The sequence below is a fragment of the Mustela nigripes genome, chromosome 16 (assembly GCF_022355385.1).
Source record: "Mustela nigripes isolate SB6536 chromosome 16, MUSNIG.SB6536, whole genome shotgun sequence".
Classification (NCBI taxonomy): domain Eukaryota; kingdom Metazoa; phylum Chordata; class Mammalia; order Carnivora; family Mustelidae; genus Mustela; species Mustela nigripes.
In genome coordinates, this window is record NC_081572.1 from 55,538,715 (window position 1) to 55,556,833 (window position 18,119).

At 47.0% G+C, this 18,119-nt stretch overlaps 1 protein-coding gene across 2 annotated transcripts; it reads left to right on the top strand.

Moving 5' to 3' along the window:
• Positions 1–6,782: 6,782 nt before the first annotated feature.
• On the top strand, positions 6,783–17,833 carry TMEM220 (transmembrane protein 220). Of its 2 annotated transcripts, XM_059379373.1 has the most exons (6): positions 6,783–6,932; positions 7,544–7,573; positions 11,408–11,468; positions 13,380–13,503; positions 14,815–14,874; positions 16,398–17,833. In XM_059379373.1, exons 1-6 carry the CDS (start codon positions 6,840–6,842, stop codon positions 16,531–16,533), a joined length of 504 nt encoding a protein of 167 aa, XP_059235356.1. In that variant the 5' UTR covers positions 6,783–6,839; the 3' UTR covers positions 16,534–17,833. The 2 variants fall into 2 exon arrangements, with proteins under 2 accessions (XP_059235356.1, XP_059235358.1); XM_059379375.1 differs by lacking the exon at positions 14,815–14,874.
• Positions 17,834–18,119: the final 286 nt, after the last annotated feature.

The window sequence follows — 18,119 nt, forward strand, 5'->3', positions numbered from 1 at the left end:
CCCTGGAAACTATGAATGTGACCTTATTTAGAAAAAGGGTCTTTCCAGATCTCTAGGTGAGATCATCCCAGATTACCCAGGGGGGGCCATACATCCAACAAGCCAGTCCATCTGTCTCTATATAAGAGAAAAAAGAATGAAGACAGGGACCAAAGAAGGTGCTGTGAAGGGACAGTCATGTGACCACAAGGAGCCCCACCCCCTCAAAAGCTGAAAGAGGCAAGAAAGGAGTCTCCCCAGAGCCTTCAGAGGGGAGTGCATCCCTGCTGTCGCCTTAATTTTGGACTTCTGGTCTCCAGATGGTGGGAGAATGCATTTCTGTGGGTTTAAGTCACCAGTTTGGTGATAACTACTAAGGCAACCCTTGGCAGCTAACCCTAAAGAGTAACTGAGTCTCGGGTGAAGAGGTCACCTGGGAGAGCCGGGGCCTGTAGAATGGGAGGGAGGGTTTAGATGAGGAAACAGCTGCTCTGTGGTGACTACAGGGTGCGAAGGACATCCAAGGGCAGAAGCCCGGCTCATTGTGAATTCTCAACATCTGACCGCTAGTATCATTATTATTTACTTTCATTGTGCCCTGGTGTTCGAAGAAGTGATCTCTCCCCTTGGACATACCTGATCTGCCCGGAATCTCAGAGTGGCAAACAATCTGAGTTTCTGCCAGGACACGGTGGAGCTCAGGTCTTCCCCTGCAACACTCCCCTTTGGACACCAGTATTTCCGGGTACAAAGTTCTGTTTGTACCTCTTCGCCTTGGGCTGAGCCCAGCTCCGCACCCTCCAAGAAAGTCTAGGGCACAACCAGGCAGGCGGAGCCAATGGAAACAGCTGGCCTGCCCCGCCCTCCTTCCCTTCTTCCTCCCACAGAACAGCCGCCAAGCCCTGTGGACTCCATTGGTAGCAGGAGTCCGCCATCTTGTGGACACCCACCGTCCTAACAGCCTGGTCCTAAATCAGGTCAGGATGAGAGAGAAGGGGGCTCCAATGTCCCTTCACTTTTCTCACCTCCAAGTACAGCTTCATGGAACCAGGCTCCAAAGGCCAAGGGTTTGGGTGAAACTATCTTTCTGGTCGTTAAAAGAGCTAGGATGCAAGCACAACGGCATCGAAGCAAGCCATGAAGGACTGTCCCTTTGGCATCTGGTGGGTCTGCAGGCTCTCCGTTAGGCCCCTGGCTCTCCAGTTAATGCGGCAGGAGCGGCTGTTTGGTGGTAGAGAGAGAGTGATGGGCTTACTTGCCTCTCCACTTTCACAAACCTACAGGAGGCCTCCTTATGCCCCTAGAGAGGTCCAATTCTGAGTCACAGGTCAGACAAGCTGGGGTCTTTCTCAAGGACTGTACTTAAGAGCTGGCACATGTCTCACTGTCTTCATCCATTAAATGGGGATCATAACCCACTTGCCTGATTGATGTGTTGTTGGCATGAAATGGGTTCCTCTACACATGTGCTTAGAATATTGCCTAACCCTGCAGGCTCAGTACATGTTAACTATCACAGTCCACACACACACACACACACACTTACACACACACACACACACTCCAAACCCAACCTTCCAGCAACTTCCTGGATGATGGCTACAAGGTCAAAATTAAGTCGTGCTTTAAAGCAATAAGAGTAAAGTATAAGGAGAAGCAGGAGAAGCTAGGTTCCACCTGAAGAGGCACTGTCCCTCGCCTTCTCCACCGGCACTCACCCTTCTCTCTCCAGGAAGCTTCTCGAAGCCCTTGGATAAAACCCGATCCCCCTTGTTGCAGACATCCCCATGGTGGTCCACGCTTACCCACAGTTCCCTGCTGGGGTCACATGCCTGTGTATGTGATTACTGTTCCGTCTTCCCATGCCACAGGGCAAGGACCATGTCTGTCCTGTGCACAGTCACAACCTTGGTTATCAGCAGAGTGTCTGACACATAGGAAGTCCTGAATAAATATTTAGTGACTGTGTGATGGGGAGCAGAGTGATGCACAGAAATACATGTGGAGGGTACACTGAGCTGTACATATTCCCCCTCTGGAGATATAAGGGAACATCCAGGATTTCAAGGAACACTATTTGAGCCTAGCATCTTTCATTGTCAATCAGGACGATTAAGCCTTAAGGCTTTCACAACATGGTCTGAGTTTTGCTAACAGTAGAAACCAAGTCCTTTACGGAGACCAGATGGGTTTTGCAAAAGCAAATCAGTCCTCGTCACAGTGAGATGCATGTCTGATTTCAGAGAGCCTGGGAGGGAGAAGTCTTCATAGCTGGGAATAGGATCCTTTCCTTGTCCTATTCTAACCCCACCCCCTGCCAACAACAGCAGATTCCTGACACAGACTCGGCAGACTGGAGGGAAGGGTGGACATCCAGCGTGGTGGATGGAGAAAGGTAGATGGGACAGTCTCTGGCACAGGACTCCTGTTCCCTGTCATCTCAGTCCCCAACACGTCATCCAGGGAGCATCACCAACACCCACATTTAGGACACTCTGCAGAGCGAGGGTCCCCTCACTGATGTGGATCTGGCCGCAGACCCTGTCTCTCCCGCTCCATCTTACTCCAGAGTGGTTGACCCCCCTGGCAGGAATGATGAGCGGGACGGCTACAAGGTCAGCGAGTCTAGACAAGAGAACGGCGCTGTCAGGATCACACCTGAACACTCAGAAACCAACCGATGGTTGGCGCCGCACGTCATCTCCTTCTCTACTCTGTAGGCCAGGTGGGTATGAGGCCATTCTCTCTGGATCTAGAGCTCTAGAACCACAGCAACAGGAGGAACAGAGCTTGTGAATCGCCCCTCGGTCCACACCAGCCCCCACAAGGATGGCTTGATGGGGAAGTGTGAGCGTCCACGGCCAGGGGAGAAAACCACCTCTCTGGCCTGGGCCGGGATGGGCTGTGCCTGCCCTTGCCCCCTGGGCAGACAGGACTCTGTGGTTTTCCACAGCCGCCAATTCCCCTCTGCTGACGCTCTTCTTTTAGATTTGTTTGAGCCTTCCCCAGCCCTCCCTCGCTCCCGTGGCCGGGGAAGTGGGTTTACCAGTGTCTGCTTGGTCCCTTAGTGGTGAATTCATAACCTCACTTGCAGAGAACAAGCAAGCCCCTCTATTTGCAAGCCCTCTGAGGACAGATCCCTGTCTGCTGCCCAGTCCCCTTCACTCGACACTGGGGGCTCTTGCTGATCTCACAATGCTTTCGCTGACCTGGTAGCTGGGGGCCAGCCCAGCAAGATGAAGGCCTTTGGAGCCGGTTCTGCAGAAGCCAGCGGAACAGGCCCCTGCGGCGGTGTGACACGGCAATTTAAAAGGATAGCTCTCTGGGAGACTGGATTCATTTAGACTTGTTTCTCATCACTTTTCAGACCAGGCCTTCTCTTCCTATCTTTGCAAAATTGGACTAAAGGATTTCAAGCATCAGCTTAACTACTGAATCATGATTTTGCAAGTCGCCATTTGGTGTCACGGGGGACAAAAACCCAACTCACACAGGTTTATACATAAAAGCGGGACTTCATTGGCTGAAAAAACTGAAAGGTGGAGAGGCCGTTCCCAGCGACCCAAGGGGATGGTTCTGGAACCTCAAGGGATGGCATCAGGTACCCACCTGCCTTCTTCATCTTGGAGCTCAGATTCTTCTATGTCAGTATACCCTCAGGAAAGGCTTGCTTCTGGTAGCGTCGGCCCATAAGCCATCAGCCCATCATAATCAGCAGAAAAAGAAAGCCCTTCACTAATAGTCTAGCTAGGGTTACCAGTCTTTGCAAATACTGGGGACAGGCTTATACTAAAAAAGCATTCCCTGTTGATCCAAAATGCAAATTCTGTACTTTGTCTGGCAACCTCAGTCCAGCACAGGTCCCAGGACCTGTTTGAACCACTTGGCCAGTTTGAACCACATACTATCCCAGACCCCAGTCACTGTGGTCAGGGGGATGGGTTACGCCAAGCGGCAGGCCAGGGTCACCTCCTTATCTTTGGAAAGGGGGCAGCATGGTCAGCCCTCTGAGTGTCTATGCCCCAATAGCGGGAGGTGGGTCCCTTCCCAAATAACTGAGATGCCAACCCTAGAAGAAGGGGAATGAAGCTGGTACAAGTGAAAAGAACCCATGTCCACACAGTGATCCGGAAGGTCCCAGACAACAGGGAAAAGTAAAAAACTCCACAGTGGCTTTATGGCACACCATTTTCACACCGTTCCTTCCTTGCCACGCACACTACTGTCTGGTTGGCTGAGCAGGTATTAGAATCCCTCCCTGCATGAATTTGCTACGGCTGCCATGACAATGCACCACAGACTAGTGAGCCTAAACAACAGACAGCTATTTTCAGATTATAATTCTGGAGGCGGGAAGTCCACGGTCAAGGTGTCAACAGGGTGGCTTTCTTCCAAGGCCTTCCTCTTGGCTTTGCGGATGGCCATCTTCTTGCCGTGTCTTCACGTGGTCCTTCTGCTGTGTGTGTTGTGTGTCTGTGTCCTAATCTCCACTTCTTAGAAGGACACGGGTCATATCAGACGCACCCTATTGGCCTCATTTTAACTTAATTACTTCTTTGAAGACCCTCACTCCCAGTGGAAGGTGAAATAAAATGGAGTCACTTATGTCAAGGGGTTTTATAAAGGGAGCCAGGGGACCATTAAGGAGGTGGGCATTACACACATCCTCACTGGGTAGAACTTTGCCACTGGGCCAGACCACAGATATCCCAAGGACTCTGCGTGAACACCTACAGCGGGCTACAGTAACAGACTTTTGCTTAGTGATAGCCTTGGCAACCAATTATATCTCGCCAACATTTGCTTTCTGCCACCAAAGCCAATCCAGATTCTTTGTAAATGACCTATGCAAGCATTCCCCTTTGTCTTTAGGAACCCAACTCCTATTCTCTCGTGAGACACAATTTGGGCTGCTACCCAAAACTGTGCCCCCCAAATTGCAATTAGGGTCAAGACTTCAACGTAGGAATTGGCATGGGGATGCTACCTTCTCCTTCATTTATTACTATTTTTTTCCAGGTAAGGAATAGGGCAGTGAGGGTGGTCACGACTTGTCCCCAGTCCCAGGGCTGGCTGAGCAGTGGAACTCACTAAGAAGCCATGTCTTCTGACTGGCCTTTTTCCCCAACACGTAGCCAGCCCTCCACTGGCCTGCTTGATCTCTTCCAGAAAAACACTGGGCAAATCCACCCTCCTGGGCTTGGCACTCAGCACAGGGCCAGGGCCCAGCAGGTGATGTTCTTGAAATAAGCATTCCTTAGGAGGACTGAAACAGGAAAAAAAAAAAAAAAAAATCCTTAAAGCATTTTAGGAGATTAGCTAAAAGGAGAGGAGGACAGGAGCACGTGCTCATGATTTGAAGTGATAAAGACTCCTTAGAACAGCAAAAATGATGAGGCCTATGGATGTGTAAATGAGCCTGGGGAAGACTAATCAGAGGATAAATTACAAAACAAAACAAAACAAAAAAAGACTGTAAAACAAGTAAGAGGGAGAACAGTGAATATTTCAGTGTCTTTTAGTTCATAAGAAATTCATGAGCAATGTGTGTGGAAATTTTGTTGCTTTTGATAGTGGGAAAGAATTGTAAATATGTATAATATGTAAATACCTTTTATAATAAAAGCCCATGAAGATAAATGAGGCTGTCTGCAGAAAAGCTGTGAGCTGTGTAAGATGCCAGAATTAACCGTCATCACTAAGAAATTACCATAATGCTTACAGGGCACTGAAAGTTCTTCCCGCTCTGGAAAGATATGCATAAATACTAATCAGAAAATGCGCACAGACCCAGCGCCTCTTTCTTTCTCCACCCCACTCTGGCTCTCCATCTCTCTCTCTTTCTCTCTCTCTCTCTCTCTCTCTCTCTCTCTTTTTTTTTTTTTTTCAAGTGAGGAATGCAGTTTTGGTGACCAGGCAGCAGAGATGGACCTATAGAGTTCAAGTATGACATCCTTCCGCCACCCATGACCTGCGCTGAAAGTGGACCCTAACCACCTCGAAGACCACCTCAAACTTTCTGACTCTTTTCCAACTTATCTCTCAACTGGGGCAAAAGACCCTGCTGGCAAAGCACCCCCTGATGGGAACCAGACCTCCCCTTCAACCAGTAAGGATTTCCCACAGCCAGCAAGACCCCGCCCATGACTGACCCCAAGACAATGACACACCCGACCTGCATGCCCACCTGCACCGCCAGCAGAGCGCACACACGCATCCCTGTCCCTCATTTTCCTCATGTAAATCTGGAAGTATTTTCAGCACTTTGGAGACAGTCTTTGAGCAGCCGTCTGCGTTCTTCCCTGGTATCCGCCTCCCTGAAATAAATTCCTTTCTTGTTTCCCCACCACTCCTCTCCCTGCCTGCGGAGTTTGTCAGCGGAGCAGTGACCAGATCTGGTCTGTTTGGGGCGCGCGGAGCCAGGTGCTCTGCGCCTCTAGGTACTGCAATCTTGGCCAAGTCATCCAATCGCTCCGGGACCCGCTTCCCTCATCTGTGAAATGGGGACACCACGCCTTCCTTCCTCACGTTTTGGGGAGAACCTAACAGAACAAGTAAGGCTCTAGTAGTGCCACCTCCTTATCCGGCGGCGGCAGCCAGCGGCCACTCAGCACCTGGGGACTAGAGAAAACGGTGCAGGACAGGTCGGTCCCAGAGGAAGCAAAGAGCTCTGCGGGTGGGCCCAGTCCCCGCCCAGGCACCCGCCCCTACGCCACGCCCCGCTCAGGGCCTTGTCCCGCCCAATCCACCCGCCTCCAAGCCATCGCCACGCCCGGGCCCCGCCCCCCCCCCCCCCCCCCGCCCCCGCTCTGCGCCAATGCCTCGCCCGCGCCAAACCCCACCCGGAGCTGGCTGAGCCCATGGCGCCTGCGACCGGCCGCTGGGCCCCGGTCCTGTGGCGGGCCTGCAACTGGCTCATGGCCGCGTTCTTCGCGCTGGCGGCTTTGGTGCAGGTCAGCGCCCCGGCCCCGGGAGGCAGGAGGTGGGAGGCGGGCGAGGGGCTCCGCGGGCTCTGCAGGACGCGGGACTAAGAGCTCCGCCCCCGGCCTGGTGCGCTGTGTAGACTTATGGGGCGGGCCGTGTACACCGACCGAGTTTGGGGATTACGCCCCGGGGCCCCTACCCAGTTCCCTCCCCGAGAGGCAGGCGTGTCCACGTGACAGCCCGACCCCTCTGCCGTGCCACGTGCCGAGCCAGAGGAGCCTGGGATGGGACCCAGCGTGGTTCCGGCGAAGGCGAGGAAGCAGACAGAACCCGCTGTGGCGCCGGGACCCTCTCCGGCTGTGGCTCCTCTTCATAGGAGCTGTCTTTGTTCCTTAAGACTGGAGGCACGTACTGTACTTCGGTCAGCCTGTGCGGTTCTGTGCCCAGTCGTGTATGTGCTCAGCCAGAGCCCCCTCAACCGCTGTGACCTGCCAGACTAGGTCTTAGTCCCATTTTGTACCCTCGCTGCCTAGTGCAGCGTCTGGCACAAAACATCACTGCGGTGGATCCCAGAGCAGGCCAAAGGGAGGGCGGGAGCACCACAGAATGACTGCTAATGCCACATGTTTTGGCGTTCCAGGTCAATGATCCCGATGCAGAACTGTGGATGGTGAGTATAAGCTGCTTTCCAACGTTTCCAGGAAATGCGCAAGGACACAAAACACTATTTTCTCTATTTGTTCAGCCTCCCTGCCTTATATACCTAAAAACTTAGAAACCAAATCATTTCCCTAAAATATCAGGGGAGAGGAATCAGAGTGGTGGGTAAGGTAAGGAGTGTGAGCATTCAGAACTTTCCAGAGACATTAGGGGCATTTCAGCAGTACTCCCTTTGAATAAAAATGGGCCAAACAACGACACATTTCTGAAGACACACAGTAGACCTCCGAAGTCAACTGAGCTCTTCCTCATGAGTTTCTACCCAGAAACTCCTACAAACATTCGACCATAAAAATGGTAGGCTTAGGGTGTGCGGTTCTTGGAATTCAGTGAGTTATGTTTATAAAAAGTACTTAAAGCCCATAAAATCTACAGAATACATTTAACCAATGTTCTTGGTTGAGTTATTTGGAGAAGAGGGAGATCATTCCACACATTTTCTGAAATGTGTGGATTTTGTCTGGTTTCTTTCAAAACAGATACATAAGACTGTGTGGGATCACCAATGAGATGATTTTCGGCTTTGGAATAATATTGACTATACAGATTAGCAACAAATGAAAGCATTTGGATCTGTAAGGTAAAGTTCTGGTCAGTGTTTTTAGTGCAGTAGAACTCATTCTGACATTGCTTCTTGTCCAGACTCACATGCCCTTGCACTGAATCAAATTGCCTATTCCTCAGCACTCTGGTCTATATCCTGGGTTCCAAATGTTATTTCCCTGCAGACAAGTCTCCAATACCCAGCTTAATGTTGAATTTCCAACACTGACTTCTCGAACACACCAAGGTCCTACAGCATCTTTCCCTCCTAAACCGCCACCTCCTCCTGACTCAGTCATTTCTGTCAACAGCAGAATCATCCCCAGGGTCATCCTCGCTCCAGACCACAGGCATCCCTAACATCTCTTGGTTCCTTATTACCACCTTAGAGATCCTTTTAAAAAATAAAATGAAGAACAAAGCAATCCAGCAAAATCCAGTCTAGGTCTAGCTACTTATCTGTGAGGTACGCGTGTACTTGATCTCCCACTCCATGCTCAGGTGTCACAGCATGAATAATAATAGACACTGTGTCCCCACAGACATCCTCCCTCCTCACCAGTTTAACCCTCTGTCACCTCCCACATGGACTTCTGTAGTAGCTTCCTAATTCTTGGAGCTGCCTCTTTCCAGAATGGTCTTGGAAGCCCAATCCACCTATAATACTGTGTCTTGCCCCTAGAATTCCTGTATGTCATACCCACACTTTGAAGTCTGTCTCAAATGCTCTGTCCCTCAAAAAATCCCTCTACCTCTGTACCATAGGTTCCAACCGTCCTTCCTTTGAACCTTCTAATGCTAACACATTCTATTGTGTATTTGATTTGGTTCTGCACACTCCAGCTCCTTGGAGAACAGAGACCACTTCTTCTTGGTGGTCCTTAGGCAACCTAACACTGAACCTCCCTAGGGCAGCCCTTCTGTATTGACTCTTGAATGAAAGCATGCACATATGAGCCAGTAGAATGTAATGGGGCTTGGGGACTTGAGCCATGCCTGACTCATTTTCATGTCCCCTACTTCCATCTTGCTCATGAAGGATGCCTGTATCAGGATGCATATGGGAGCACATAACAGAAAATCTGACTAGCATCAGATTAGAATAGAGTCACTTAACAAGAAGTCCAGAGACAGCTGCTTAATGCTGACATCATCAAAGACTTGGGCTTCCTGGGTTTCTTCTCTGCCACCTCCAGTGTGTGAGTGATATATCCCCTCATGTCTACAGAATGGCTGCTGCAGCTCCATACATCATGTCCAGACAAGAGCATCCCAAGTAGGAAGGAACAGGACAGGAGCAAAACAGTTTTTCCTCCTGAGCTTTCTCCCCTTTTATCAGGGCGGAAATGTTACCCAAAAAGCCCTTCAGACAGTGTGTGCGTACCAATATGGTTTATGGTCTAGGACCCATCCTGCTTGGTCAGTGTCCACATATTGGCTGTTAAAATGTTCTGAGTATCAGCCTTGCCCCTGTAAGACTTCTTACATTTCATGGCCGGAGCATGATCACCCCTAGCTGAAGACACTGGGAAAAAAATATTGGCTTTTTCAGTTTTTATAATGGCAGGTGGACAAAGGAGAGAGACGTTAAGAATGAATGCCATGGCGGGGGTGCCTGCCTGCCTCAGTGGGTAGAGCCTGTGACTCTTGATCTCAGGGTGTGAGTCTGAGCCCCAGGTTGGGTGTAGAGATGACTTAATTGTCTTGGGATGCCTGGTGGCTTAGTCAGTTAAGCGTCTACCTTGGGCCCCCACATCATGAACCCAGGATCCTGGGATCGATCCCCCCATCAGACTCCTTGCTCGGCAGGGACCTGCTTGTCCCTTGTCCACACTGCCTGTCATTCCCCCTGCTTGTGCCCACCCTCTCACACTTGCTCTCTCTCACAAATAAAATCTTAAAAATTAAAACGAAATTTTTACAAACAAAACAACAACTACAAAACAAATGCCATTGTACTCAAGAACTATATAGTGAATGAAATATTGTAAAATGATACTCTGGGTTTAAAAAAAATACACCAACATAAAAATAAAAGATCATGATAAGTGGGTTCTACTGAGTTCATTATTGAATATGTTGTGTATTATTTTACCTTATATACTAGAAACCATTATTTTCAGTCTCTTGGTCCTCAAAAAAATTTATCTTATTTGAGATAGAGAAAAGCATTTAGGGATTAACATGGCACAACTCCCATGAGAAACCACTGTTTAGTTCAAAGGGTTATTTTGTTCATGTGGTTATAACATAAAAGATATAAGAAAGTCTCAGATCCCTTAATCTGCTAATGACAGATATCTGATACATTTGAGTATACACTTTTAAAAATCTCTGCCAAATCTTTCTTACAGAGAGCACAGTTAAATGTTGTATGGTGTCTGTGTAACTTCTCTCTCTCTTTTTCTCTCTCTCCCTCCTCTTTCTCAGTGGCTAGTCATGTAGGTTTTCATTAGGAGAAAACTACCCCCTTCCTGCTCCAGCTGTGGCCCTCAGAACAACGGCAGCAGCGCGTGGGAGCTTGTTAGAAAAGCAGAATTTGGGCCTTACCCCAGACCTCTAGAATCAGATCTACATTTTGGGGGTATAGCTAAGTGGAAGAGCATTTGACTGCAGATCTACATTTTAACAAGGTTTTCAGGCGATTCACATACATACTGAACTTTGGGAAGCCCTTGTCTTACCCCTCAGTAGCATGAACGCCTTCCTGTGAGAGATGACCAGACTTAGCAAATGTCAGTCCTGGCCCTCATTAGGGATGGAGCTGGAAAGATGGACACAGCATCTATAATCCAGAAGCCCTCTCCCCGGGATCCAGACAGACATGTTTCTGGAGTGAAAACCAATCACGTAACGTGTGTAGCTCTGACAATTCCCAAATAAGGGAAGACGTCAGATGTGCGTGTCACCGTGGATACAGTGAAGCGGCTGCGTTTCTTGGAAACCCACCACGTCTCTTACTCTGTTTGCTCTCGACCCACAACATGCTCGCTACAGCAGGTCTGGCTGGAGCCCATCTGCCGAGCATGAGGCTTGAAAACGGCCTCCACAGGGCCTGTCTTCCCAACTCCAAAACAGCTTGTTGGCAGTTCCAGAATGAAGAGCCCAATCTAACCTAATGCAGACACTGTCGGTCAGTGAGTCTGGGGTCTCACCATCTTTCTGGGCTTCCTGGATCCCTCTGCACACCCCCCAGATCGGGCATACTTCTAACCCCTGTCGTCTCCCTCTTCGCTAACAGGTGGTGTACATGATACCCGCGCTGCTGAGCCTGCTTGTGGGACTTAATCCTCTTGTCACGGGTATGGACCCTGGATTCTGCACGGACACCGAGCAAATCCAATTTCTGACAATAAGGACAGAGTCCGGGAGAAAAACGGGGCCCTCCAGGTCTCCTCATTGCTGATACCAAGAGGGACTAATCCTATATTTAGATCACCCTCACCCATCTTCAGGCAAACTTCACAAGGACCTGTCACACCAAGACAGCCTTTTTAGCAGCTCAGAACCTGAGATCACTTGTGCTGGAGTGGAGCGGGGGTTTTGCAGTGTAGCCCACGAGAGAGAAGGGCTCTGGTCACACACTGATTTCTCACGCTAAGGGAAAATCAGCAGCAGAGCGCAGACCATGTGTCTCTCTAGTCAGTGGCCATCAGGGTCCAATACCACTCCCAGGGACCACTTTCTTATTTTGAATCTATTCAATACGTGCATATATGGCCTGCTACTTATTTAGAAAAGCAGTTTATAATGTCCGTAACAAATGTCTAGGTTTTTATTCGTCCCTTTTGCTCTCCCTAACCTCCCTCTGTACCGTCATAGTACATACAGTGATTTACTGCATGCTTTTGTGTGTGTTTCCCCTGCGAGGCTGTAAGCCTCTTAAAAGGGGGTCCATGTCTAGCCCATCTTTGCCCAAGCCTTGCTGAAATACAGCCAGGAAGATGGTAGGTACTTAATGCTTGTTGAACGTGAATGAACGGCTATAAGAGGCTTTATCACATATTTTCCTGCTCCTTGGAATAAATATATTTATCTCCATCCATCCATCCATCTATCCCAGGTGGGTATACAGGTTTAAAAAAAAATTGCTTAAAATAGCTGGTATGTACTACCTACAAGCTGCCTACCTCAACACTGGGCGAAACATAGTGGCTTTAATTTTAACAGTCCTAACTAAAAACTCTCATTAAACCTTAAGTTGGACAGTTTTATACCATAAAATGGTGTTTTATAACCCAAAAAAGTACATTTTACACTGTGTGCTAATATTTTCTTATTACTAGGGACTGTCAGTCCTGACAGGTTACTCTCCGCTGTCAGGAAAAGAGCACCCTGGCCAGTAGAGCTGTCAGAGTTCTCAGGGCCTTAGAGGAAAGACCAGTGATTCCCAGCTGGGTGGGGAAAACTCCTGTCCCCTGGATGCACGGGCTTAGTTTGGGCTCCGTTAGTTGCAGGCAAGGAAAAAACTCAAATGGGCTGTGAGCTACAAAGGAGATGTACTGGGACACTTGAGGGAGAAAGTCAGCGGTGCTGGCTTCACACGCTGCTGGTGGCTCAGAACTTGAACTTCCCTGCACCTCGCAGCCCTGCCATGTGCTGCTCTGACTTCAGCCCCAGGCCCCTAGATGGTAGCCTGGCAGCTACCATCAGAGTGTCACTTCTTAGTGACACTCCATCCAACAGAAGATAGAAAATGCTCCCTAGATGTCTAAGCAAAAGTCTCAGAACTGAGCTGTGGGCCCTGATTTGTCATCTGCTCATTTGGAGCCAGATCACGCTTGCCACAGGAATGAAATGCATTGGCTAATCAAGCTAAGGTTCAAAGGTCGGGGACACGTGACCTGGGTGTGTGGGAAGGGTGGATCCCCAAAGAAAATAAAAGGTAGTCGTCACAGAAAGGGGACACATTGGGCAACCAAAACACTAAATGTTCACCTAAGTTTATTGCTACTGCTTTAAACTCTGTCATGTCCCTCAACACAAAACTTAAAGAAACCTAGCTTTTTTTAAGGAGGCTCTATACCCAGCATAGGGCTTGAACTCATGACCCAGAGATCAAGAGTCGCACACTCTGCTGACCCAGCCAGATGCCACCCCAGCTTTTTCTGAAGGTTTACCTGAAAGCAGACTATGGCAGAGCAGGTACAAAGAGATCGTTTTTCTCTGGAATGTGATTCCAGGATTAACAGCTCCAGAATCTCTATTTTTAGGCAATTTTATTTGGAAGAGTATCTCCGCGATACACATATTCTTTTGTATCACGTGGGCTGTCGGCTTGGTGGGCCATCTCTGGCTTCACTCCCAACAGAGCATCTTGCATGAGGAAGAAGGCAGGTGAGCCGTGACTTTTGCTCCTTGGAAGGGGTGGAGTAGAAGGGAGAAATCCATTCCTCTGTAACCCCTTATCCACACCACGATGACTCAGCTCCCCCAACTGCACCGTGAGGATCAGGGGAGGTATTACCTCCTTGATAAGCTGAAGAAGCAGGAAATGAACCAGGATTCATACCCAGCACCGTGTACCACGTTCTGCAACCACAGCCAGAGGCAGTCAGCACGCTCGTTATGTTACTGTCTGGCAGTTGACCTTAGCTCCCTTACAATAAACGAGCAAGGACGCCATACAGTAATACTCCGTCCAGTCTCATGAGGTGAAAGCTCTGTCAGCACTCTGATTTAGTTGTGGTTCTGGCCAAAATCTCTACAAGTGTGATCAGCCAAATCAGAGGTCAGTATGTTAAGTCCACCTCTGTCAGCCTTGCCCTGCCACGTCCCATGCCATCTCCTCCCTTTGTCAAGGCCATGTGTTCATCACCTCTTTGCTCCTGACTCCCTGGCCTCACACATAGCCCCTTGTCCTTCCTGCCCATCCTACTGCGAACACTGAGATCTAGAGATGTGGAAGGTAATCAGCCCTGGTGAAGTGTTACTTTGTTACAGGCCCTAATCCTTGGGAAACTGGAGAGCAAATCAGGTTGGATCTGCCCATGGGACCATCAACCCAATGGGCTGAATCACTTCCACCACCTTGAGGCCCACGAGTTACAGTGGTACCAGGGCCAAATAGGACTTTTCTACTCTGTGTAAAAGGTGTGTGCTTTTAACACACACTTCTAGAAGCATAGACCCACCCCAAAATCATTAGCCTGCCTCATCTTACAAATCATTCCTCTCCCCTAAGATGTGATCCAGTCTTTTGCAGCAGGCGCTCCATTATTTATGGATCTGAGCTCATCCTGACCAACACAGAACACTCTAAAACAATGTAAAATTGATGCCTGATAAATCTGGGATAGTTTTATTGGTTGTACTATACTCCTCCCAGTGACCTGAAATAAGTGATTTATTTGTGTTTTCATTTTGTTGGTTTTTTGTTGTTGTTGTTCACTTAGAAGTTGGGGCAAAAGGATGGCGTTCACATCTGTCTCATAAAATGAAACTTATTTTCAGATAAGCCTTTAAAGTATCTGAAAAAAAAAGGTAATTTTTGAGTCATAGCCAGACTTGAGAATATTCTGTAGATACTGTGTATCTTGAGGGAAGTCTTCCAATAACCAGCAGAAGCTAGTGGTCATGGAGAGAATGGGAGGATAGGCATCTCACTCATAGCTACTCCAAAAATCTGAACTGTGTGCTATTTTACAGGGAGCTGTTAGGTCTGCTGATTGTCACAGTGTGGATGGGCCTGTGTCACAGTTCATCCAAGTAAGTTTTCAACTTCATAGCTAAAATCAGATGTCTTCAAGGTTGGTCAGGTCAGACAGGCAAGTCAAAGGTAGCCTAACTGGAGAATTATACCTAATATTTAAGGGAAAAATAATGCCAACCTTTAACAAACACCTCCAGAGAACAGAAGAAGAAGAGACACTTTATAATTCATGTTATAAGAACAGAATAATCTTGATACCAAGACTTGACAGGAACATTTTAAAAGGGGGAGAGAAAGCAAAGAAATTATGAGGCAGTCTCACTTATGACTAAAGATTGAAAAATCCTAAACAAAGCATTAGGGAATCAAATCCAGCAATATATAACCCAACCACCAAGTTTATTCTAGGAACACAGTTTAACATTCAAAAACCAACCAGGGTTTTCTACTACATTAACAGAAAATAATAAACTATCAGGAATAAACTAACAGGAAAAAATAAACTATCTTCTCAATCTATTCAGAAAGAGCGTTTGGTAAGATTCATCATCTGTTCATAAGAGCTGTTAGCAGGTGTAGAAAGGAACTGAACCTGGGACATGGTGTCAGCACCAAAGCCTGAGACTCAGTGGTGAGCAGCTGAAAACTTTCCTTCTGAGATTAGGATCAAGAAAGGGTTAGCCCCCACTGCCACTTCTGCTCCACACTGCTCTAGCTACAATGGTAGCCAGTCCAATAAGGCAAGAAAAACAAATAAGAGGCACAACAACTGGAAAAGAAACATGTTCATTATCCAAGGCTGACATGATTGCATATGCCAAAAAATCAAACAGGGTCTAAAAAGTTACAGAGTGAGTGAGCTTAGCACGATCGCCACACACCGGGTGAATGTACCGAAATCAGCCACATTTTTATCAACAAGTAACAAAATGATTAAAATGATAAAAACAAAAAGTTAACCAGAGATAATAACATCAAGAAATCAGCTCCCTAGGAGTAAACCTAGAAATGGGTAAAATCTCTATAAATAAGACTGCCAGACATTGTGGGAGAAATGAAAGAAGATCTGAGTAAGTGAAGGGATAAACCTGTACTGGTAAAAGGATAAACTAATGAAAGACTAGACTCTAGGAACAGGTCCACACACAAGCAGACCCTTGACTCAGGACAGAGGGAACAGGGCAGGTACAGCAAAGAAAGGCAGACCTCCAAACACCGTGCTGGATCAACGGAAGCCCACAGGGACGAACTTCCCTAGCTCACTTTCATAAACGTCAGTTCCAGGGGGATTACAGCTCTAAAGTGAGAAGCAGAATGGGAAGGCTTTTAGAGAAGATAACCCCATATCTCCAAGACCTTGGGGAGGAAACGCTTTCTTAAACACGACACAAAAATCATTAGGAAAAGATCAATCAGTGACTTCAGTTCCTCAAAAGACAATCATGATGCGAGTGGGAAAAGCTATTTGCAACACATCCAAACAATAAAGATTTGAGCTAAGAAGGAAGATCTCCCGGGGCTGCCTGGGTGGCTCAGTCGATGGATTTTTATTGATAATAATTCCTGTGTGTCTTTATAGGAATCCAGTTGGTGGAAGAATTCAGTTGGCTACTGCCGTGGTGATCACTCTCCTCCCATTCATCTCTTGGATCTACATCTACATAAACAAGGAGATGAGGTCCTCCTGGCCAGTTCACTGCAAGACAGTAATTTAAATGAAGTCAAGAATTCTCCTCTTCAAATGAGTATTGTTAATCAATTGTTTACAGACATGGTTGTAAAGGGGCAATTTCCTAGGAGTTTATTTCAGGTAATTTGAGTGAATATTAGAAGGGATTAAAAAAAAAAATTCCCAAGAACTTTTCAAGGATGCCTGCGACACAGCACGGGGATTGCATGGGACTGGGAAGAGATGGGGTCTGACATTCAGTCGTGTCAGTGTAGCAGAAAAGGCAGAACAAAGTTTCAGAAACAAAAATTCTAACTCAGCTTAATCACTATCTAAATGACTTGGGCAAATATGGGAACCTCCTGCTGGATGTCTTTGTCTGTAAGACAGGATTAATGCCAGATCTCCTACTCACTTGTGCTGTTGCAAGGATTAAACTGCAAGTGCTTATAAGGGGCAACCATTGATTAAAACAGAGCAAAGCGGGATTTAGGTGACAGGACAGACACAGAGGTTCAAGAAAGGGCTGTTACCCCTGCACTGAATTCACTATATGGGACCAGCGCCATGCCATGAACTAAATTAGGATGTAAAATGAACGAGCATGTCTTAGAAAGAAAGGAGAGGGTAGGTAGAATAAAGGAATTTGAGACCAAAAGGAAAGGGAATATAAACTACATTGCAAATAAAAAATAAGACCAAAATCTATACACATTTTTTTTGGAAATGAGTGTCAAAGGTAACCTTGGGGAGAAGACCATGTTGGAGCTGTACTCTCCAAAGTCGTAACTGGCAAGACCACAACCATGATGTGCGCACACACACACACACACACACACACACAAACATGGGAGTGTCACGGTGGTGCAGACTCCCACACAGAACATGGGAACATCACTATGGTGCTTACATATGACATGAGAACATAATGTGGTAACGTATCATGTTGCACTGAGCACCTGAAATGTGGCCAGAATAAGGAAGTAAAATCTTCCTTTTTTCATTTTAATTTTAAAACATGTCAATTCAATTATTAGAAAACATAAATGTGTTTGGAACACTGAAGTGTGTTTGGAACTGGACATGCGAATCTACTTCTTTAACTGCAAGTTTTATACCCCAGTATAGATCAAGTATTTCCAGTGAGAATGTAGTATCAATGGATGGCTTATTAAGTATAAAATACATCCTGCATTTTAACAACATTGTACAAAAAGAATGTAAAATATTCTTATGTTGATTACATGCTGAAATGATATTTTCATATATTTGACTTTAATATAAAATATGTCATTAAAATTGTTATGTTTCTATTTACTTTATAAAATGTGACTACTTTTAAATTACTTCTGTGGCTCATGTCGTATTTTTGTTGGACAGTGATTGTTTTACATCTGCTAGCATCCACCTCTGGAGTCAAGATTCCATTCCATAAGATTTAGGAAATATTTCGCTCAAAAACTATGACTAACCAACCATATATCAGGTGAGTGGAAATAAGTTAGGCCATTTGTCTATTTTTATAGCCTTTAATAGGATATTAAGTATTCTATAAACACTTGCTAAAGGAGGTATGTATGGTTTTTGTTTGTTTTACACAATGGCCACTGGACAGGCAAAGTTCTCTATTAA

What these genes read in the sequence shown, in the direction of transcription:
- TMEM220 (XM_059379373.1), top strand. Translation starts at nt 6,840, where the DNA reads ATGGCGCCTGCGACCGGCCGCTGGGCCCCGGTCCTGTGGCGGGCCTGC. An exon ending in CGCTGGCGGCTTTGGTGCAG is followed by an intron (nt 6,933 to 7,543) that starts GTCAGCGCCCCG and finishes TTGGCGTTCCAG; the next exon opens with GTCAATGATCCCGATGCAGA. An exon ending in CCGATGCAGAACTGTGGATG is followed by an intron (nt 7,574 to 11,407) that starts GTGAGTATAAGC and finishes CTTCGCTAACAG; the next exon opens with GTGGTGTACATGATACCCGC.